Source organism: Callorhinchus milii, unplaced genomic scaffold (assembly GCF_018977255.1).
Source record: "Callorhinchus milii isolate IMCB2004 unplaced genomic scaffold, IMCB_Cmil_1.0 Scaffold1, whole genome shotgun sequence".
Taxonomy (NCBI): domain Eukaryota; kingdom Metazoa; phylum Chordata; class Chondrichthyes; order Chimaeriformes; family Callorhinchidae; genus Callorhinchus; species Callorhinchus milii.
The window spans coordinates 71,849,150-71,870,761 of NW_024704742.1; the positions used below are offsets into that span (position 1 = coordinate 71,849,150).

The following is a 21,612-nucleotide window of genomic DNA, read 5'->3' on the forward strand; positions in this document are numbered from 1 at the left end:
GCGCTTTGAGATGTTTCAATGATGTGAAAAGGCACTGTATCAAATGCCAGGACGATGATTAGTTTTACCTTTCTTCAGCCTCAGGGAGGGGATAAGAATGGCCTCGTGGACACGTATACCCTCGTGGAGGCCAGAAACTTGATTTGGGGAGTTGTGGTATGAGCGTGTAGCTTATGCAGCAAACCAGAGATCCCTCACAATATGCACACCATTTGACCACTGTTTCGGAAAACTCTGTGAAGCACTTTGAGATGTGTTGACGACGTGATAATGCTCTATCTAATGCACAGATTATATTTTATAGTAAGTGCAGGATTTCTGGAACTCTGGAGTGGAAATTGTGATGTGTTAATTAACAGCTTTGTTGCTCATTAACAGGTGTTTGAAATGAGTTACCTGATGGTACTTAATACATTGACTGGTTCCCGAGTGTGGGGTTGGAGCTCTTTCTCCTCCCCCATCCCACCACAATGCCCTTCTCAATATTCACGTTATAATAATAATAATAATAATAATCCTCGCATTTGATATAGCGCTTTTCACGTCGGGAGGACGTCCCGAAGCGCTTCACAGAACACACTGTAAAGTGAATTGACTGTATATTTGTGGGCGAACGCGGCAGCCAATTGCGCACAGCAATGTCCCACAAACAGTCGTAGATTGAAAATGACCAATTTATTATTGTTTTTGGTTTTTGGAGGGATTATTATTAGGCTCTGTGTGGAGTAAGGAAACTTGCCCAAGGTTTCGCCCTCTGCCTGGAATTGAACTTAGGTCTCTCGCTTGCAAAGCGAGTGCTCTAACCACTGAGCTACATCCAAACGATGATACCTCTGACGATGCAATGTTTGTTCTCAGTCCTGCACTGGACCATCCGTCTGGATTGTGAGCTCCAACCCCTTACGTGAAAAAGCCCCGACTTGTCAAGTCTCTCTCTTAGAGGCTGATGTGCATTATCTCACTTGTTTCGTATAATAATTATAATTAATATTTGCATTTGGAAGTTATTATGTTAATGCGTTCATGTGGTTTTCTGTAAAGTGCAGTGACTGTGTATTTGTAGGCGAATGCGGCAGCCAATTTGCACCCAGCAGCATCCCACCAACAACCGTGGGCTGAGTGACCGATTTTATCTGGAGGATTGTTGGCCCGGACACTGGGAGAGAGAAATTCCCTTCTCTTTGAATATAATAATGAGCTGTTTGACATACAGCTAGTAATTCCCACGTCTGGTGTTCTTGTGTTTAATAATAACCCTTTGGAGGCCAAAGTCCAAAAAATACTGAAATGCAGTCACCCAGGGCCTTTCATGTGATACAGACATCTCAAAGCATTTCACCGAATAACATGATCAGAAACTGAGAGATTGCTGACACAGAGACAAAAACAGCAGCTAATCTATCCCAGGACATCCCAATTCCTCAGATTTTTGTGTGAAAGTCGGATAGAAGAGAAAGGACGACATACAATGGGGGGAAAGTCTTTTTAAGCGATGCTAAAACACACCCTTCACTTCCACGGACTGAATGTGAAATTAATAAACCTTGCATTTGATATAACGCATTATTACATCGTTGAGATGTCTCAAAGCGCTTTACAGGATATACTGTAAAAAGTTAATTGCCTGTGTATTTTGTGGGCGAATAGTGCCACAGGATCTGAACAGGCATGTGGGAATCACGGTTATTATCTCTTCTGAATCGGCAAATGTGTTCCACCTCTTCCCCCCCCCCCCACCACACACACGCGCACACATACATACAAACACATACATACATACACACATACATACAACACACACATACACACAAACACACACCAAACACACAGCACAGAGTGTCAGCCTAGATTATGAGTCCTGACATAGGGCAGTTATCCCCAGTTGAGCTGTAGTGAGGAGGGAATGAAGTTGAAGTATGGCATGATGAAGTAATGATTATTTTCTTTTTCAGTGCACTTTCTATGGACGTCTCCGACATTTTCTGGATGTCATCGACCCACGGACACTCTTTGTGACTGAGGTACTGTCCAAGTCCACCATCTGTCAATTTTGTGTAACGCGAATGGCCAGTGATTAATAATAATAATTCTTGCATTTGATATATCACCTTATCACAGCATTGAGACGTCTCAACGCACTTCACTATAAAGTGGATTCACTGTATATTTTGTGTGTGAGCCAATTGCCTTTTTTAAGGGATTATTACCCCCAGAAAGTGATCTACCAATCGACTAACAATTGGGCTCCTACATAGTGCCACGTAAACAGAGGCATATGGAATAAGGTAACTTGCCTAAGGTTTGGCCCTACCCGGGAATTGAACCCAGGTCCTCTCACTTGTGAGGTGAGTGCGCTAACCACTATGCTATGGGACTCCACTCCAGAGTAAAGATCCCAAATCCCAATCCTTCCCTCGTCTTGTCCTTGTTTTGAAGCCATAATTCCCTTTGTTGACCGCTCTACACAGCAAAGAAACTTTGCTGCATCCAAATGTCCCAAACCCTTCTTAGTTTGGGGTGCACTGCACTGTAAGCCTAGACTGAGCTCAAAATCCCCAACTTGAAGCTTGAACCCACAACCTTCTGACTGATAAGAAAGAGTGCTACTGACCGAGCTAGGCTGACACCTAAAGGAGAAAGGCAGATGAGGTTTAATGACCACAGCTCCCCTTTCCCGCTGCTGCAGAGAAAAACCTATGTTGAAAAATCTGACTTTAAAAATAAACTTCCATGTAAATGGATTTTTTTCACCTCTCCTGCGCTGGGTATTTTTGTACCAGTTGTGACAGCTCTTGAAATCCTCCTGTGTCCTTCCTTTTACTCCTTCCCTACCAAGTGCCCATCTTTTCCCCCTCTAATGAACCGGCCCCACACTGCGCGTTAACAGCCCTGTCTTTGGAAAATTGTCGTGTGGAATAAATTAGGGCCAGTTTAGTTATTAAAAAAAAACACACACAGAGATTTCACTCAGGTCTCCCGCTGGAGGCTGATTAACCTTCGATGGTGAGAGGAATTCCAGCTACTCCCCTCTCTTAAAGTGACGTGCTCTATCCTCAACCAGTTGAACTCCATCTCTGATCAGCCAGCTCCCACACTAGGCCCACGAGCCTGTCACTGGACTCCACTGGCTCCCCATCCCATAGCAGATTGAGTTCAAGATCCTTGTCCTTTTAAATCACTCTACAGTTTTGCCACATCCTTACCTCAGTGACCTTCTTAAACCCTACCAATCCCCCCACTCCCTCCGCTCAGCAGGTACTGGTCTGCTTCACGCCTACACCCTGCCTGACCCACCATTGGCAGTCAGGCTTTGAGCCTCTCTGCCCCACTCTCCTGAACTCCACCCCAGAGTTGTAAGATTCAGGAAGAGGCACCCAAAATAGTAGTGTATATTTTGTAACTTTATTGAATATATAATAATAATAGTCAACAAATCAAAATGTTAGCTTAACAATCCTTCAAGCTGAGACGATAGATACTGTAAAGTCGATATTACCCAATTCCACTGGGAAGGAGCATAGTCCCTCTATGACGACTCCAACGTTTCTTAAGTTATTTCTTTTAAGTGTTTTTAACTCCGCATCCCCTTCCATGGTCTGATTCACAAGCCTCCCTGCCTTTGTCTCTAGTTTTTCCTCTGAGAAAATGGAGTTGCAGACCCCTTCATCCTCAAGCAGCCAGTGACCTTGAGCAGATTATTTTTCCATGAGAAAAGAACTGATGGGGAGAAAGAGATAGACACTTAAAGAGCTTTTCTGTAGCCTATTTCTCAGCCTTGAGAGAGGAGAATGTTATGGCACAGACACAAATGGCTTCCTGAATGTGTCTTCCACCCACTTCAAGCTCCTTGTATGCGCATCTGTAGTCAAGGACGTGAGACTTCAAGGCAGGAGAACTTGTGAATCAGGGCAGTGTTATTAAGAACTGACCTTATGACATAAAAACATGTAATCAGGATCAGAAATTGACTCAATGTTATCAGGAAATGACCTCAACCGGGTCCAGCCAACATATCTTTTAACTCCTGCTAAGCTAATAGTTTGAGACAACCAGCCCCCATCATGTTTTATGTCAGGGTGGTCCAACCTTTTGACTCCCAGGGACCGTATTCCCTATTTGAGAAAGGTCCACGGGCCGCATCCAGCCCAAGACCATTTCCAACATTCCCTCCCTCCCTGGTGAACGTCCTCCCAGGGCAGTAGCAGGAGCCAGCAGTTGGGAGGATGCAACGAGCAGAGCCTTTACTGCAGTCTGTCAGGAAGGCAAGTGTGTCTCTTACCAACCGCGTCCTTCACAACCAACCACCGGCCCCTGCCACTGCAGATAGTGACCCGCGGGAGAGAGAGACGGGGAGGGAGGGAGAGGGCGGGAGAGGGAGAGGTGGGAGAGAAAGAGGAGGAAGAGAGAGAGAGAGAGGAGAGCTTGGAAGAGGGGTAGAGAAAGAGGGAGGAGGGGGTGAAGAAGGGGGAAAAGAGAAGGGGGGTGGGCGAGAGCAAGGGGGTAGGGAGACGAAGAAGGTGAAAGAGAAGGGGGAGAGAAAGAAGGGACAAGGGGGACAGAGGGGGAGAACACTCTCCCCTTCTCTCTCAGGCACTCTCCTTTTACACAATCTTTCTCTCAATTACTCTCTCTCACTCCCCATGTCTCACACTCTACCACCTCCCTCTCAATCAATCTATTCCCCCTCCTCTCCCCCCCCCTCCTCTCTCTCTCCCCCTCCTCTCTCTCCCCCCCTCCTCTCCTCCCTCCCTCCTCTCTCCCCCCCCTCCTCCTCTCTCCCCTCCCCCTCCTCTCTCCCCTCCCCCCTTCCGTCTCCCCCTCCTCTCTCCCCCTCCTCTCTCCCCCCCACCTCCTCCTCTCTCGCCCCCCCTCTCTCCCCTCCCCCTCCTCTCTCCCCCCCTTCTCTCTCCCCCCCCCTCCTCTCTCCCCTCCTCCTCTCTCCCCCCTCTCTCCCCCCCTCTCTCCCCCCCTCCTCTCTCCCTCTCCCCTCCCCCTCTATCCCCCCTCCCGTCTCCCCCTCCTCCTCTCCCCCTCTTCCGCCATCTCTCTCCCAAGCCCATGTCACATTCTATATTGGGTTACATCCTAAAAGTATATGAAGATAAATTAAAAAGCCTTAAAAACATTAAGCATTCCAAATATAATCTTACCGTGTCCCTCCACCTCGTTCCCTCCCTCACCTCCTTCAGTGTTCATTTCAAGACCTTGCATTCTGTCATCTTCCCGCACCCCCAACTCTCCCGAATCTAACCCCCAGCTCGGATACAAATCCTTTACTGTGCAGGGCGTTAGGATATCCTCTCGATGTGAAAGGTGCTGTATAAATGTAAATTTATTGTTTGTGTTGTTGATCAATGCTCTTCAACACAAAGGAAATGGAGCTGTGTCTCAAAAGTATTATTATTATAATAATCAAGCATCAACTTGGCTCGGATACTTGCACGTTTGCCAGAGAGTTGTGGGTTCAAGTCATGACATTCCAGTACATTGCTGGGGGAGCACCACATTGTCAGCTGTGCCTTCCTTCAGATGAGATGTTAAACCGCTCTTGTCCCTGCCTGGTGGATATAATAATAATAATAAGCCTTGCATTTGTGTAGCACCTTATCACATCTTCAAGACGTCTCAAAAAAGATTCTATGGCAATACTCGAAAAGAGAAGGGAGTTTCTCCCAATGTCCTGGCCAACAATCTGCCACATAAAATTGGTCATTCACTTCATGGTTGCTTGTGGGACATTGCTGTGTGCAAATTGGCTGCAACGTTCATCTACACAGTCACTGCACTTTACTGTGAATTCTTCGAAATGTTCTGAGACATTCTCCTGACATGAAAGGAGCTATATCAAATGCAATGGAGCATTGCCTCAGCACTCCCTTCTCTTATCCAATAATGTTGTGCAGCTTTTACAGAAACAAATAGACAGAAGTTTGGTTTAATGTCTCACGCAAAGAACAGTGTCTCTAACAGTACAATACATTTATGTGGCGCTTTCATGTCAGGAGGACGTCTCAAAGTGCTTTGCACAGCTGGCACCCAAGCCAGGGGGAGATGGAGGTGGCGAGAAGATGACCAAAAGTACGGTCAAAGAGATATGTCTTGAGGTGGGCTTTGAAAGTAGTTAGGAGGGGGGCAAGTGCTCCCTTCCCCTCCCGCAGCTCTAGAACATCAGCCTGGACTGTGAGAGTCCCTAACTTGGGGGCTTGAACCCACAATCTATTGACCAGAGCTACCGACTGAGCCAGGCTGACACTTGCCTTGTGTCGCCGGGATGAAGCAAAGGTCGCTGTCAGTGCCCCTGGAGGTGGCAAAATCCTCCTCCAATCTGTAAATTGCTTGTTGGAAAAAGGTTTGAAACGTGTTGGTTCTGAAATGACAGTTGCGCTCAGCAGGGGCTGGGTGGAGAAGGATAGTGTCAGAATTAATCCAAATTATAAGTCAATGCACCCATTGTTTGCGGGACATTGCTCCACAAATTGTTTGCCGTGGTTTCCTGCACGTCGTCCTGCATAATAATAATAACCCTTATATTTGAAACAGCGCATTATCACGTTGTTGAGATGCCTCAAAGTACTTCACAAAATATATTGTAAAGTAAATTGACTGTATATTTTGTGGGCAAAACGCGGCAGCCAATTGTGCATAGTTGTGGATTGAGTGATAAAATTAATATTATTTTCCTATTTTTTGGAAGGATTATTATCCCTGGAAAGGGATCCACCAGCCGATTAACAACCAGCCTCCTACTTACTTCTAGCTAAACAGCGGCATGTGTGGGGGGGGATGGGAACCCTCTAAGGGTTTGCCTCTGGAGTCATTTCGCTGTGCAAACCGACCAGCTTTTTAGCTCCTGGCATGAATCTAGTTTGTTCAGCCGGGTGTCTGACATGTGGAAACCCATCACCAGGTTTAAGAATCTCCATACCAGCATGGATTCCACATATACCTACAACCAGCGAAATTTCCCTGTATCGGTGATAGAATGTGCACTCTCTCTCTCCCTGGAGGGACACACCTAAATTTACCTAATTCCGAAGCATATTAGGCGCAGGTTGACAAGAGCCAAGGCTTGGGGATCCCAGAGTGTGTGTTGGGGTAACTGCTGGAGTCTAACCAGCTAAAACATAGTTTGCTATTGAGAGCACTGTCCAGCACTCCCTCCCTCTGGAGCCCGTGGTGTGGATCACACATTGTATTTGTGCAGTCTACAGCCTGACTCACCAACATTCATCTCAAGCTGATGAAGTTGTGGCTCCATTAGGCTACGCCCTAATTAACAGAACTAATTTCAGAGCAGTTGCTCAGCATTCGCATAGAGGTGAAAAGCTCTAAGCCTCCCGTGGAGCACTGATGAGTCCGGGGCAATGAGGAGTCAGCAAGGTGGGAATTCAATAATATTTATAATTAATGTACAGAGAAGTATATTAGTACTAAGATGATCACTCATTCGCTAGTATGTAACCGGGTTTGGAAAGATCTGCATACGAAGATGGGCTGAGCTAAACTGGAGAAGATTGAGAGGTGTCTGACACATGCGGAAACCCATCAGCATGCTTAAGGATATCCAAACCAAACTCTTAAACCCGGTGAGAATTCCATGCATCCCACCTAAACATGGAAATTCCAGAGACAGATTGTTGGAATGGAATGAGCGCTCTCTCCCTGGAGGGATGCATCCTGTTTACCTAATTCCAGGGAGTATTAGGTGCAGGTTGACAAGAGCCAAGGCTTGAGGACCCCAGTGTATTGGGGTAACTGCTTGAGTCGAACCAGCTAAAACCGCATAGCTTGCCATTGAAGCACTATCTGGCAAGCTTTTCTGCTGCTTATCCAGCTAGGACTACGCTACCCGTTAGGGCTTTAACTTGCAGGGTTAACAAGAGCTGAGTGGGAGGATTCCCTGCCCCCAGTAACTGGTCTGCCCTTCGAGTCCTGCCGATGAGCTGTCATCAGCAGTTCTGAACGGGACACAGTCTGCAAGAGAAGGGAAACTGATTTCCTTTAGTCATGGAATGGGTGACTGGGCGGAGAATGGTTTCTGGGTTGTTAGTGGGAGAATCTGAGGAGAACCTGGAGAGAATCTTAGAGGCTTGTCTGGATTTGAGATTCATTCCCACAACCAGCCACTGAGGCCAGATCAATAGAGACATTCAAAAGGGAACTGAATAACATCTGAGGAATTTAGGGGAAAGAAGGAGAAAGAAAGTTGAACGTACGCAGAGAGAGAGCTTGGATGTTGGGGGAAGGAAAAGAAAGAGAGAGCTGGTCAGATCCGGAGTGACGAGTACGTGGATGAAGAATGAAGTTAATATAAATGAAAACTGCTTTATAAAAAATTGCCCTATTCTGCGCTCTAAATGGTTGTGGAGTCCCGTTTTGAGAGGACCAAAAGAGATTCATGTCAAGAGCCAAAAAACTGGTCGATTTGCAGTTAGACATCTCCAGAGGCAAACTCAGGTTTGATTCCCGGACGGGGTGAAACCTTATATAAGTTTCCTTACTCCATACACCATTGTTTACCTAGTAGTAATTGGAACCCGGTTATTAGTCAATTGGCCGATTGCTTTCCAAGGGTAATAACCCCTAAAACAAAATAATAATATTAATAATTTGGTCACTCAATCTAAGACTGTTTTGGGACACTGCTGTGCGCAATTCGCTGCAATCGCCCACAAAATACAGTCAATCGACTTTTGGGGCATCGTCCTGACGTGAAAGGTGTTATACAAATGTAATTTGTTGTTATTGTTGTTGCTTACAATATATTCTGTGAAGTGCTTTGAGACGTCTCAACAACGTGACAAGGCGCTATATCAAATGCAAGGATCATTATTGTAAATTTGAAGAGAAAAGCCTAAGACTAGGTGGACTTTGAAGCCTGTGATTTTATTTAACCCCTGCCTTGACTCCCTGCCATGAGGGGGGAAGAGTGCGGTGCTGGTGGTGGGGGTGAGGGGAGCAAGGCTCAGGTGGCCAGGATAGCGGGAGCTGTGCAGGAGCTGTGATTGTTCGCACGACGTGTCGCTCGCTGTGAGCACTTCCATCCACCAACAGAGTCAGAGGTGGCAGCTGGCCTCCCTCAACAGAAATCAGAGAGAAAAATGTGATTTGTTTTCTTATTTTATATATCTGACTTTGTGTATGTGTATGTTTTGGTTTCAGAGCCGACTTAAAGCAGCCTTACAGCTTCTGGAGGATTATGAACATGGCATTACTGCCCCGGAGGTCACCGATTGCCAGGTAGGAGCCCTGTAGTGTAGTGGTTAGTGCGCTCGCTTCACAAGTGAGAGGAACCCGGATTCAATTCTCTGGCAGGGCTGTTTGTGGGACACTGCTGTGTGTAATTGGCTGCTGCGTTTTACCCACAAAATGCAGTCAATTCACTTTAGAATATATTCTGTAAAGCGCTTTGAGATGTCTCAATGATGTGATAAGGCGCTGTATCAAATGCAAGCATTATAACAAGAAATTTTGAACAGGAAAGGCAGTACTTCGGAATCCTCTGATTGAGTTTGATTCTTGGAGAGAGTCAACTTTTATGAGGAGGTTGGAAGATTTACGGTTGGTTGTGCAAGTCAAGGTGTAACAGGTTTTATAGGGAATTGGATAAATACTTATGGGAAAATAAATATAAAGAGTATAGGGAAAAGAGGAGGAGAATGTGATTAGAGAACTCCAATGGGGAGCAAGCACCAGCAGACACAATGGGGGAAAGAGCAAGGGAATGGTATTAGAGTAGAGAGCTCCAGTGGAGAGTGAGTACCATCATACACACAATGGATAAAGAGCAAAGAATGGGATTTGAGTAGAGACTCCATTATCAATGATGGCGTCAAGCTATCATTGACAAGCATCTTGGGATTTCCACCTGATGTGAAAGGCGCTGTGTAAAATGTAAATTGTATTGTTGTGAAATTAACAATGTGGAGTCCCATTGACATATCGCTTAGCTCGCTCGCCTCTCGAGTCCCCACACCCCAAAAGTACTTTGGTCACCAAATCCACAATAGTTTATGGGGCACTGCTTTGCATAATTAGCTAATGCGCTTTGCCCACAAAATATACAGTCAATGCACTTTTCAACATATTCTGTGAAGCGCTTTGAGATGTCTCAATGACATGTTATGGTGCTATATCAAATGCAAGGATTATTGTTATTAACATTTTAGAATTGGCCCAAAATAGATGCCAGTATTTCTGGTCAGTGTTTTATTAGCTCTGGTTCTCAGCTTGTCTCCCCCTTTCCTGTGATGGGAAATCACTTGCTCTCAGTTTGGACATGAAGTCCTGTATAGAAACAGATTATTACAATAATAAATCCTTGCACTTAATACAGTGTTGTGTCAGGAGGATATTTATGGATTCATTGTAAAGTGCAGTGACTGTATTTTATAGGTGAACGCGTGAGTCAATTTGCACACAGCAACATCCCACAAACAGCCATGAAGTGAATAATCAATTTTATCTGGGGATTGTCGGCCAGGACACCGGGAGAGAGAAACTCCCTTCTCTTTTCCAATAGCACCGCGGGATCTTTTAACATCCACCTGAAGGGAACAGGTGGGGAACTCGGTTTAACGTCTCATCTCTTCTTTCTCATGTTTGTAATTTTGTTGGATGTCTGGAACAGGTCATACACTAGATTGCACTGAATTGTAAACTATTCTAATCATGCCTTTGGTCATCTTTGGCCTCCCCACCCACCTCAGCTCCCACCACCAGCTCAGGTGCCCAGTCAGGATTGTTAAGCACCATAGAACATCCTCCTGACGTGGAAGTCACTGTATAAGTGTAAATTTGTATTGTATGGTAATGGTATTGCATGGCTCATTCCAAGAGTTGAATGGATAGTGTCCCACCTATTGCCCAGCCTCAGCAAAAGATCCATCCTGACCCCCTGGATGGATTCCAGTGTGAAAGTTTAATGTCTGACCTGCTCAGACCCAATTCTCTCCAAAGATGAACTTCATATAAAGCTCATACACGCTGCAGCTTGCACAGTCCGCAGTCATTGACATATGAGCTTTGGTTTGGTTCAGTCAGCTCAGCTGAAGTGATTTGGCAGTGCAGCCCAGCATCCTGTTTGCCTTGTTTGTTGTTGCCTCACACTGTTTGGACATGCTGAGAGACAAGTCAGCTCACACTCCTGGGTCTCTCTCAACTTCCCCCCTTGGCACGTTCTTTGTCTCCCGTCCATGGGGTAGAATAGGATAGGTTCCAGGGAACGTAACCTGAGCTGCAGGCTTTCACACTGCCCATGCTGCTCATCCGAGTGAGTGAGCGAGCAAAGGAGCAGTGCATTTTAAGTGCAGGAGAGGTGGGGGGGCCGGGGTGCCTTTGTGACTTATCTGATCTCTTGACATTATTCCAATTGTCTTGACCCATTCACACCACCGGCTGCTGCCACCCTTCAGCTGCGGGTCCTGTGAGCCATCCCTGGGGCTGTGACTGCTGACCTCGTGGTTTCCTTTTATTGTGTTTGGATGTCATCAACCTGATTCAGCCGCCGGGCAGGTCAACAGTGGGAAGGCAGCTATCTACCTGGGGTGGGGGCAGGCAAAGAGCTTTCTGGGGTCCGTCTCTCTGTGCCTTCTCTTGAACTATTTCTTAACCCCCCCCTCCCCTTTCTCATTCCCCTCTCTCACTATTTCTTCTGTATTTGCCCATTTCTCTATTTACTCTATTTATCTGTTTACCTAGCAGTAAGTAGGAGCCCGGTTGTTAGTCGATTGGTGAATCGCTTTCCGTGGCTAATAAACCTTCCAACAAAAACATTTTTTCAATTTATGAAAATTAATTATCAATTTATGACTGTTTGTAGGATACTGCTGTGCACAATTAACTGCCGCATTTCACCCACAAAAACAGTCAATTCATTTTACAATATATTCTGTGAAACGCTTTGAGATGTCTCAACAACATGATAAGGCGCTATATCAAATATATTATAGTTATTTTGATATTATTATGTCTCCCCCCTTGTTCTTTCTCTCCTCTAACTTCTCTCTCCTTTTTCATTTTCTTTCTATTTCTTTCACTTCCCCTATTTCTCATCTCTCTTCTTTCTATTCTCTCTCTCACTCTATCAAAGCTTTGTTCCAGGTTTATAGCAGTCTCCAATTTACGGTAATTCTTAATAAGAAATTTGTAACTATTGAATTACACCAAACGTATTTAAAAAAAATTGTTTAGGATTTTTTTCATTACACAATTTCTTATTAAGAAATCAGTTAAGAAATACTGCAAACTAGACCTCCTGAACTCTCATCAGGACATCCATCCGGCTGGCTTGTTGATTAGCATCCCTGATGCTAATTTGTCAATTTCCTTCATTAATGTGTGATGAGTGGAATATTAGGACAGCTTTAATTGGGGCAGGTATGAGGGCAAATCTTTACTAAATGATCTGAAGGGTTAAATGTTGAATTAAGTGGCCCATAATGTTCTCTTTGAATGAGTGTTGTGTCCTGCGGATGGAACAATGGCAAGGCTGGACTTGATAATTACCTCCCACCAGGAGTTGTGCCCCTCACTGGCTGTTCCCATCTTCTCACACTTACACATGAAAATTGCTGCTTGCTATTTCAGAACTGCTTGATCTGACATGTCCTGCTCGTCCTGGTCTTGGGCTGAGCGGAGCCACTCTCCTGGCCAGTGCAGTGTCCCGGGTGGGGGGGGGGACTTTTTCCAGGAAACAACAACAACTTGCATTTATTTTGAGTCCTCGCGCAGGGTGGTGTCCCAGAGAGCTTGAAAGTAACGGTGCATGACCCCGAGGAGGGTGGAGGTGACTGTAGGCATGGATAAAGAGGAAAGTCTTCAGGCAAAAAACAACCAAAAATTGGTGACTTTGGAGCAGGATTGTTCCCTTAAAATTGGTGAGCTCTTAAATTATCCCTGCGATGCTCCAATTCTGGTCCTCTGTCATGGAGCACTTTCACTGTTCATCCTGTTTTTTAGGGGAGGTGGGTGTCAGCTTCCCACCTACACGTGGAAATCCCAGAGATAGATTGTTGGAATGGAATGTGCACTCTCTCCCTGGAAGGACACATCGTGTTTACCTAATTGTGGATTAAGTATTACCTAATTCCAAAGCGTATTAAGTGCAAGTTGGCAAGAGCCAAGGCTTGGGGACCCCAGAGTGTGTGTTGAGGAAACTGCTGGAGTCTAACCAGCTAATACCGCATAACCTGCCATTGATAGCACTGTCTTGCAAGCTTTCCCGCTGATTGTCCAGCTAGGACCACCCTACCCGTTAGAGCTTTGGCTTGCAGGGTTAACAGGAGCTGAGTGGGATGACTCCCTGGGTCCGCAGTATTCCAGGGCACTGCTGATGAAAGCCCAGCCTGGCTCATCGGCAGGACCTGGAAGGGCAGACCAGTCACTGGGGGCAGAGAGTTGCATTAATATATGCAGGGTAGCATCCCAGAACACTCGACAGCGGCAGAACACGACGCTGAGCCGAGGGGAGGAGGAAGTAACCATAGCCACAGCCAAAGATGAAGGTTTTCAGGCTTGACATGAAGATGGGGAAGGAAGGGGCAAGGCGGAGGGATGGCGGCTGAAAGTGTGGCCACCAATAATGGAACGGAGGGCAAGAGGGACATGCAGAAGGCGTTTGGAGTATGGAAACTTGCCTAAGGTTTTGCCCCATCCAGGAATCAAATCTGGGTCCTTTCGCTTGCGAGGCGAGTGCTCTATTTTGATGTTTGGATGGAGGAGAAAGGATTAGAGGGAATGAGGCGGTGTGGAGGCCTGTTGGGCAGAATGGCATGTTTCTGTGCTCTTTGGTATGGAGTCACTGTTTTCTTTTTTTCTTTTTTTTTTAGCTCTGGGAAGCTCAGAAGATCAAGCAGGTGAGCTTTTAGTTTTTACTGGTTCACTCTTATCAGTGAGACTATACTGTATAGAATCAGAATCTTCCCCCCTGTCGCCCATCCCTCTGAGGCGGGGGGATGGGGAGCTGCGGGAGTGGCCTGTGAAGTGGGGGGGGTGCTCGGGAGGGGGCGGGGACGGGTGTTGTGAAGTGGGGTAGGGGGGCTGTGAGGCAGGGGGTGAGGTGAGGGAGGGTCCTGGGAGGTGGGTTGTGCGCAGGGAGGAACGAGGCTGGGGGAGGATTTTGTGAGGCAGGGAGGGGGGCAAGGGCTGTGAGGTGGGGAGCTTGGCGGAGGGTTTGTGAGACCTCTGCGACCATACCAATCTGTCTGCTCCCTCCGCTCACTGGCCTGCTCCACGTCCCCCGCCTGCCTGCCTGACCATCGGTGGTCGGCCCTCATCCTTTCTGCCGACCCTCTAGAACTCCATCCGGAGCCCTTAACCCTCACCCCCTCCCTTGCCTCCTTCAAGGTCCGTCTCAAGAACTTCCTCTTTGATCATGTCTTTGATCACTCTCCTACCCCCACCCCCTTGCCCCCCCACCCTTCTTTATCCCAACCCCCAGCTTGGGTACAAACCCTTGACGTGAAAGGTGCTGCACAAATGTAATTTGTATTTGTGTTGGGTGTACAGCGTCGAGATCTAGCTCACTGCCGCTCCCTGTCCTGATGTCTTGCCAACTGACAGTTACCTGAAATCAACGAGTCAGTGAATTGCGACTTCCTCTGAATCTCCATGCTTTCTCTTTTCTCTCAGGCCATCATACACCCAGACACTAACCAAAAGATTTTTATGCCGTTCCGAATGTCAGGTAACTCATCAACAACTTGCACTTATATAGCACCCTCCACGCAGGATAGCGTCTCAGAGCACTTAATGGTGGGTGGTGACCGTAAGCACAGTCAAAAAGGAAGGTTTTCTTGAAAAAGTGGAAGGGGTGGGGGGACACAGTGTTTCTTTGAATAATCATCTCTCCCCCTTCTCTCCGAGAGAGAGAGAAAGCACTTCCACACACACTCGGGACCCCCATGCCTTGTTTCTCACCAACTTGCACTGAAGACTTTATTTAAGCAGAGCGTGTCCCACCAGAGGGAGAGTACCCATTCCATTCCTCAAACAGTGAAATTCCTGTGTGTAGGTGGCTAGTTTGGATACTGAACACAGTGATAGGTTTCCTCGTGCTGGACATCATGTTGACCAAAACAATCTCAGCAAATTGTGTACTCTCAGCGGGGGTGCAGAGCAGCGTGTGTTTTCCATGGGGGAGGCGGGGCGGGGGGGTGGAGAGAGAGAGAGAGAACGGACGGGAAACACTGGGAGAGAGAGGGAGCCAGCAAGCAGCGAGGTTTCATGGTCTGACTCTCTCTTGCAGGTTTCGTTCCCTTCGGAACCCCCATTGTGAGTATTTTTATTCTGTTTCAGTTGCATTTTACCCGTCCTTGTAAAGCGTTTGGAGGTGTCATTGTTGTTACTATAAGTAATAATAATCTTGCATTTCATATAACGCTTTATCATGTCGTTGAGACGTCTCAGCGCTTCACAGGATATACTGTACATTTTGTGGGCAAAATGCAGCAGCCAGTTGCGCACAGCAGTTTCCTACAAACAGTCATGGATTGAAGGACCAATTTTTTTTGGAGTGGGGGAGAGGGATTATTACCCCCGGAAAACGATCGACCAATCGATTAACTGGGTTCCTACTTACTGCAAGATAAACAGGCGTACGGACTAAGGAAACCTAAAGTTTCACCCTGCCTGGGAATCGAACACAGGTCCACTTGCTTGGGGGAGTTCACTAACTATTCACTAACGTAGTGATGCAGTCGGACTCCACGTAGTGTCTCATCCCGACACTCGCTTGGTAATGGTCAGTTATTAGCTGGCTCATATTGCCTCTGGGTGAGGTTGTGATTCAAGCCTTTGGACACTCACATTCATGGCTCACTTAATGGTCTCTTCCTGGGCTGCTCAGCTCTTCAATATCTACCTGTTTTCTCTGCAGGTTATTGGCCTTCTGCTACCAAACCAGACCTTGGCATCAACTATCTTCTGGCAGGTAAGGAGCCCTGCACCGAGACAGCCTCACATCATCACTCTGGATTCGGTCAGGCTGAGGCCGCATGTCATTTGTATTGGAAACCTTAGTTGGGAAGTCAGGTGATGGATCGAGACATCAGTCATGTTCAATAAGAGTGTAACCCATGCTGTCACTGACCTGGGAGTGTGGACAGACAGTGTAGAGGCAGCTTTACTCTGTCTCTGACCCGTGCTGTAGAGTGAGTTTGCATTAAAGAAATATGATGTTTCACTTTATTGCAGACATTGAACCAGAGCCATAACGCCTGTGTGAATTATGCAAATAGGAACGCAAGCAAGGTGAGAGATTTACTATTTTACATAAAACTTCACGGCTGTTTTTTCTCCTGTCTGTCTTCAAACTTATGGAAACCAAATGGGGGAATTCACCTCAAAACCTCGAAGACTTTGACATCCTCCAATGGATCTCCATCACGGATTAAAGTCCTCATTGGATGGGGTGGGAGAGGTAATTGAGGGGATTATAGGGAGAAACTATGCCTGTTAGTTGGTAACTTGAAGGTATCAATTTTAGATCATTGTCAAAATAACAAAGGGAGTGGTGTGTGAGAATTTTCATTGTGCATATTGATCGCACACAAAATACAGAGCAAGCCTGTTGGAAGGCTGGTGGATGAGGTTGCCTGTAACGTAGGTGTCTTGAGGATCCCTGGTTACCTGTAATGTAGCACACCAATGGCGTCGACCGGCTGGCTTCCTGCCGAGTATAGGAAGTCGATCAGTGTCTGCCGTCAGTGACATCAACGATGACCCAGAAGTCATTTTTTGGCAGATCTGTTATACCTCAAGGATCTGAGACACTGTCGTGAAATGCTGTGTAAATCCCATTGAGATATCATCAGCACATTTGTGATGAGGAACTTTCACTCCGATCAATTTGTCTTACTCAACATGTTCCTTTTCCCTTCCATCCCTCTGCAGGTGACCTCCAGATTTACGTTCGCCCTGGGTTACTGTGGTGCTGTAACCAGCGCAGTCTCAATAGCGGTGAGTAACATTCAGTCTGCACCCAGAGAAAGTCAGCTGCTCATATGCTGGGGTGTGTAGTGTACACCAGTCAGTGTCTTGTCTGTTATTTGGGACATTGCTGTGCGCAATTGGCTGCCGCGTTCACCCACAAATATACAGTCAACTCAATGTGTGTTCTGTGAAGCGCTTTGGGACGTCCTCCCGACGTGAAAAGCGCTATATCAAATGCAAGGATTATTATTATTATTATTATTCTCCTCGGGGTTGAACTTGCTCCAAGGTGACATTTCTGGCAACAGAATATCAGAATCGAGTCCACTCCCTGTGGCCGTGTCTAGTCTGGCTCCTGAGCCAGGTGGATCCACAGTATTCCAGTGCACTACTGATGACAGCCCAGCCTAACTCATCGGCAGGACTTGGGAGGGCAGACCAGTCACTGGGGGAAGCTCCTGTTAAACCAGAAAGCCAAAGCCCTAACAGTAAGGATGATCCTAGCTGGACAAGCAGCAGGAAAACCTGCCAGGCAGTGTTCCCAACAGGCAAATGCAGTTTTAGCTGGTTAAATTCTAGCAGGCACCCCAACTGCTCCTGGGATCTCCAAAACTTGGCTCTTGGCAATCTGTGACTAATACTCTCCAGAATGAGGTAAGCAGGGTGCATCTCTCCATGGAGAGAGAAAGCTTTGTTTCATCCAAACACCGGTAAATTTCCATAATCGTGCACAGTTTTAAATTTAAGTCAGGTGGTCTGAAGGCTAAAACTTTAGAATTTAATATTAAAGGGCTTACCATCTTCCTGTTTGACATTGCAGGCTGCAGTCTTAGGGTAGCTCTCCCTGGGCATGGAGTCCTATAGTGTATTGGTTAATTGTTAGTCGATTGTCACGATCGCTTTCTGGGGTAATAATTACTTCAAAAAATAATAATTTGTGGGACACTGCTGTACGCAATTGGCTGCCGTGTTTCACCCACAAAATATAGTCAGTTCACTTTACAGTATATTCAGTGAAACATTTGAGATGTCTCAACGACATGATAAAGTGCTATATGCAAGAATTATTATATTATTGTGTTGGATTCAGGGATCCCTGGCAGGTGATGGCCGTGCAATGCAGTGAATCCGCTTTTATTTCTGATGAAATATTTCCATTTATTTTTCTCGCTCCTTGCGCGGTTCTAGTTAATCCTACGAGGTCTGTCTGTGTGCTCCCCGATAATGGTTTGTGAGCGGTATGGCGGCACCGTGTGTGATTCTAGCCACACAGCTCATTGCAGCTTTTCGCACTGTGCTGAGAGAGAGAGAGCAGGGTGTCTGCCACCAGCTGAGCCAGGCACAGCCCCTACTGGCACTTCCACATAACATCCAGCCCACCATCCTCTGATTGCTGCACTGAATCACACAGGTGTGAGCAACAGTGTGGTGCTACCTGGGAGTGAGATATAGGCTGGAATCTAATGCAGGAGTTTTCGGGGGGGAGGGGGGGCGTATACAGAATCACACCCCCCTCCAGGAGTGAGGTACAGGCTAGAATCTAATCCAGGTTTCGGGGGATGATTTCCCTCTCCCCCTCTCTCCTGCCCTTTTTCAGGTGGGCCTCAATCGTTTCATCCAGAAAACCAAACAGTTCAGCCCAGCCGCCAGGTTACTGATCCAGAGGTTTGTGCCGTTCCCTGCAGTGGGTGAGTCACACAGCCCATCACTCTTATGGCTCTCAATTCAGTTCAGTTGCAGGGAGCCACTTGTTGTTCATCTCCAGGCACATATATAGAGGGGAGATGAAGATATGTAGGAAAGAACAACCACAAATTACATTTATATTGCACCTTTCATGTCGGGAGGACGTCCCAAAGCGCTGGACAGTCAAGGAATTGGATGCAAGCTGGTGGTTGGGTTCAGGGGGGATGGAGGGCAGGGAAAGTGGGGATGGGAAGATGACCAAAGTCACGGTCGAAGAGGAAGGTCTTGAGACGTGCCTTGAAGGATGCAAGGGAGAGTGAAAGGTGGAGGGACTGTGGGATGGAGTTCTCGTGGGCATGGGCTGAAAGCCTGACTGCCGATGGGTTGGCAGGGTGGGGACATGGAGCACGCCAGAGCCCACCGAGCAGAGAGAGTTAGATATCACACAGGTAGGGAGGAGCAAGGACGTGGAGGGCTTTGAAAGTGAGGACTAGGATTTTGAACTCTATCCTCTGGGGGATGGGGGGGAGCTAATGGAGCCAGGCGAAGGTGGGTGTGATAGGTTCACAATCTTTTTTAATAAATGTCTCAATGATGTGATGGTCGGGCTGGGATCAGATTGGCTGAGGGGTTTATTATTCTAATCTCCCTGGTGATCTTGGGAAAGGTGCGCTGCAACAATGTAAGTTCTTGTCTGCTCTCAGGCCTGCTCTGGTGGTGCTGGGAGCCACTGACTGTCCCAGCTGGGTGATGCCAGCTTGCTTTGTTGCCTTATGATTGTGGAGCTGCCGTGGCCGAGGGTCCAGGGTTGTGAAGGCTCTGGGGAGGCCAGGGTCTGCTTATGGGTTAGAATGCTCATTAAATAGTTTTATTAATTCTACCCCATTGGATTTTTATCCCCCAAAAGTACCTCCCCCCCCCATTCCCCTCCTCTCTCTCCCCCATTCCCCTCCCCCCCCATTCCCTTCCTCTCTCCCCCCACCACCCCCCTCCTCTTACCTTACCCTGTCTTCCCCAGCTCAACATTGAGCTCCCCACTGTTAAGTGCTCTGAGACACTACAACAACAACATTACATTTGTATAGCGCCATTGACGTCAGAAGGACATCACAAGGCTCTGGACAATCAGTGTTTTGGACCCCGAGCTGGGGGACAGGATTGGGGAGAGCGGAAGGCAGAGGGGGAATGAGGGTGACCGAAGGCACCCTCAAAGAGGAGCGTCTTGAGACACGTCTTGAAGGAGGCAAGGCAGGGGGCGAGGCGGAGGGACTACGGGATGGAGTTTGAGAGGGTAGGGGTAGAGTGGCTGGAGGCCCACCCACCAATGGTGGGCCGTGCAAGGCGGGGGACATGAAGCAGTTTAGAGCCCGCTGAGTGGAGGGAGCGGGCAGGGTGGTAGGGAGTTAAAAGGTCACAGAGGTAGGGGGGAGCAAGGCCATGGAGGGTGTGAAGGTGCGGAGCAGGATCTTGAACTGTATCCCCTGTGTGTTGGGAAGCCAGTGGAGTCGGGCGAGGATGGGGGTAATAGGGTCATGGAGCCTGGTGCGGGAAAGGACATGGGCTGCAGATTCCTGGATGATCTGCAGCCTATGGAGGGAGGAGTTGGGGAGGCCGACATCCAGAGAGTTTGCGTTGTCGAGCCTGGAGTAATGAATGCATGTATGAGGTTCTCATCGGCCTGCGGTGTGAGATAGTGGCAGAGCCAAGTGATTTTTGCGGAGATGGGGCAAGGCGGAGAGGGTCACGGCGCAGATCTGGGGTATAAAGGACATTTGAGAGTCGAACAGGACGCAAAGGTTCCGTATTGGCTCCATGAAAAGTAGAGTCCATCCATAGAGGCAGATGGTGTCAGCGCCGAGGTCTGGAGTCGCTGATGGGAGCCAAGCAGGAGGGCGTCGGTCTTGTGAACATTCAACAACAACAAGATTACATTTGTATAGCGCCGTTCAGGTTGGGAGGACGTTCCAAGGCGCTGGACAGTGTACAGCATTTCAGACCCGAGCTGGGGTTGGGGGGGGAGGGGAAGAGGTTGACTAATGGCATAGTAGAGGAGGAGGATTTTGAGGCGGGACTTGAAGGAGGCTAAGGAGGGGGCGAGGCGGAGTGATTGGAGGATGGAGTTCCAGAGGTTGGGGGCAGAGTGACTGAAGGCTCTCCTGCCAATGGCGGGGCGGGTGGGTCGGGAGACGTGGAGCCGGCTGAGCAGAGGGAGCAGGCGGGTTGGTAGGGGGTTAGGAGGTCACAGAGATAGAGTGGGGCGAGGCCATTCATGGCTTTGTAGGTGAGGACCAGGATTTTGAACTGGATCCTCTGAAAGATAGGAAGTCAATGGAGTCAGGCGAGAATGGGGGAGATGGGGTCACAAAGTTTGGGGCGGGAGAGGACATGGGCTGCAGAGTTCTGGATTATCTGCAGCCTGTGGAGGGAAGAGTTAGGAAGGCTGACAAGCAGGGCGTTTGCATAGTCGAGCCTGGAGGTGATGAAGGCATGAACAAGAGTTTCAGCGGCCTGAGGGGTAAGGTAGTAGCGGAGTCGGGCGATGTTATGGAGGTGAGGGAATGCAGAGCGGGTCATGGCTTGGATGTGGGGAAGAAAAGACAGTTGAGGGGCGAACAAGACACTGAGGTTCCTGACTGGCGGTGAGTTGAAGTGTGCAACCATGGAGGTTGATGCTGCCGGAGCCTGAGGTGCTGAGGCGCTGGCGTGAGCCAATCAGGAGGGCCTCAGTCTTGTTCACATTCAACTGTAGGAAATTTGCCCTCATCCAGGACTTGATGTCCGACAGGCAGTCTGTCAGCACAGCAGAGGTCCTGAAGTTGAGGGTGGACGCAGAAAGATATTGTTGGGTGTCATCCGCATACATATGGAAGTTGACCCCATGTCTGTGAATGATGTCACCAAGGTGGAGCATGTAGATATTAAAGAGGAGAGGGCCAAGGACAGAGCCCTGGGGGACCCCAGACGTGACAGTGCGGGGGCTGGAGGAGAAACCAT

At 47.8% G+C, this 21,612-nt stretch overlaps 1 protein-coding gene across 1 annotated transcript in view; it reads left to right on the plus strand.

Annotated features, from left to right (window-relative positions):
• LOC103188530 (sideroflexin-5) overlaps nt 1-21,612 on the plus strand; it is a 54,064-nt gene that overhangs the window by 8,268 nt on the left and 24,184 nt on the right. The window contains exons 2-10 of the mRNA XM_007908565.2: nt 1,953-2,021; nt 9,163-9,240; nt 13,830-13,856; nt 14,632-14,686; nt 15,248-15,273; nt 15,878-15,931; nt 16,195-16,251; nt 16,894-16,959; nt 18,530-18,620. Of these exons, the coding sequence (XP_007906756.1) occupies nt 1,953-2,021; nt 9,163-9,240; nt 13,830-13,856; nt 14,632-14,686; nt 15,248-15,273; nt 15,878-15,931; nt 16,195-16,251; nt 16,894-16,959; nt 18,530-18,620 (523 nt within the window). The remainder of the gene's footprint in view (nt 1-1,952; nt 2,022-9,162; nt 9,241-13,829; nt 13,857-14,631; nt 14,687-15,247; nt 15,274-15,877; nt 15,932-16,194; nt 16,252-16,893; nt 16,960-18,529; nt 18,621-21,612) is intronic.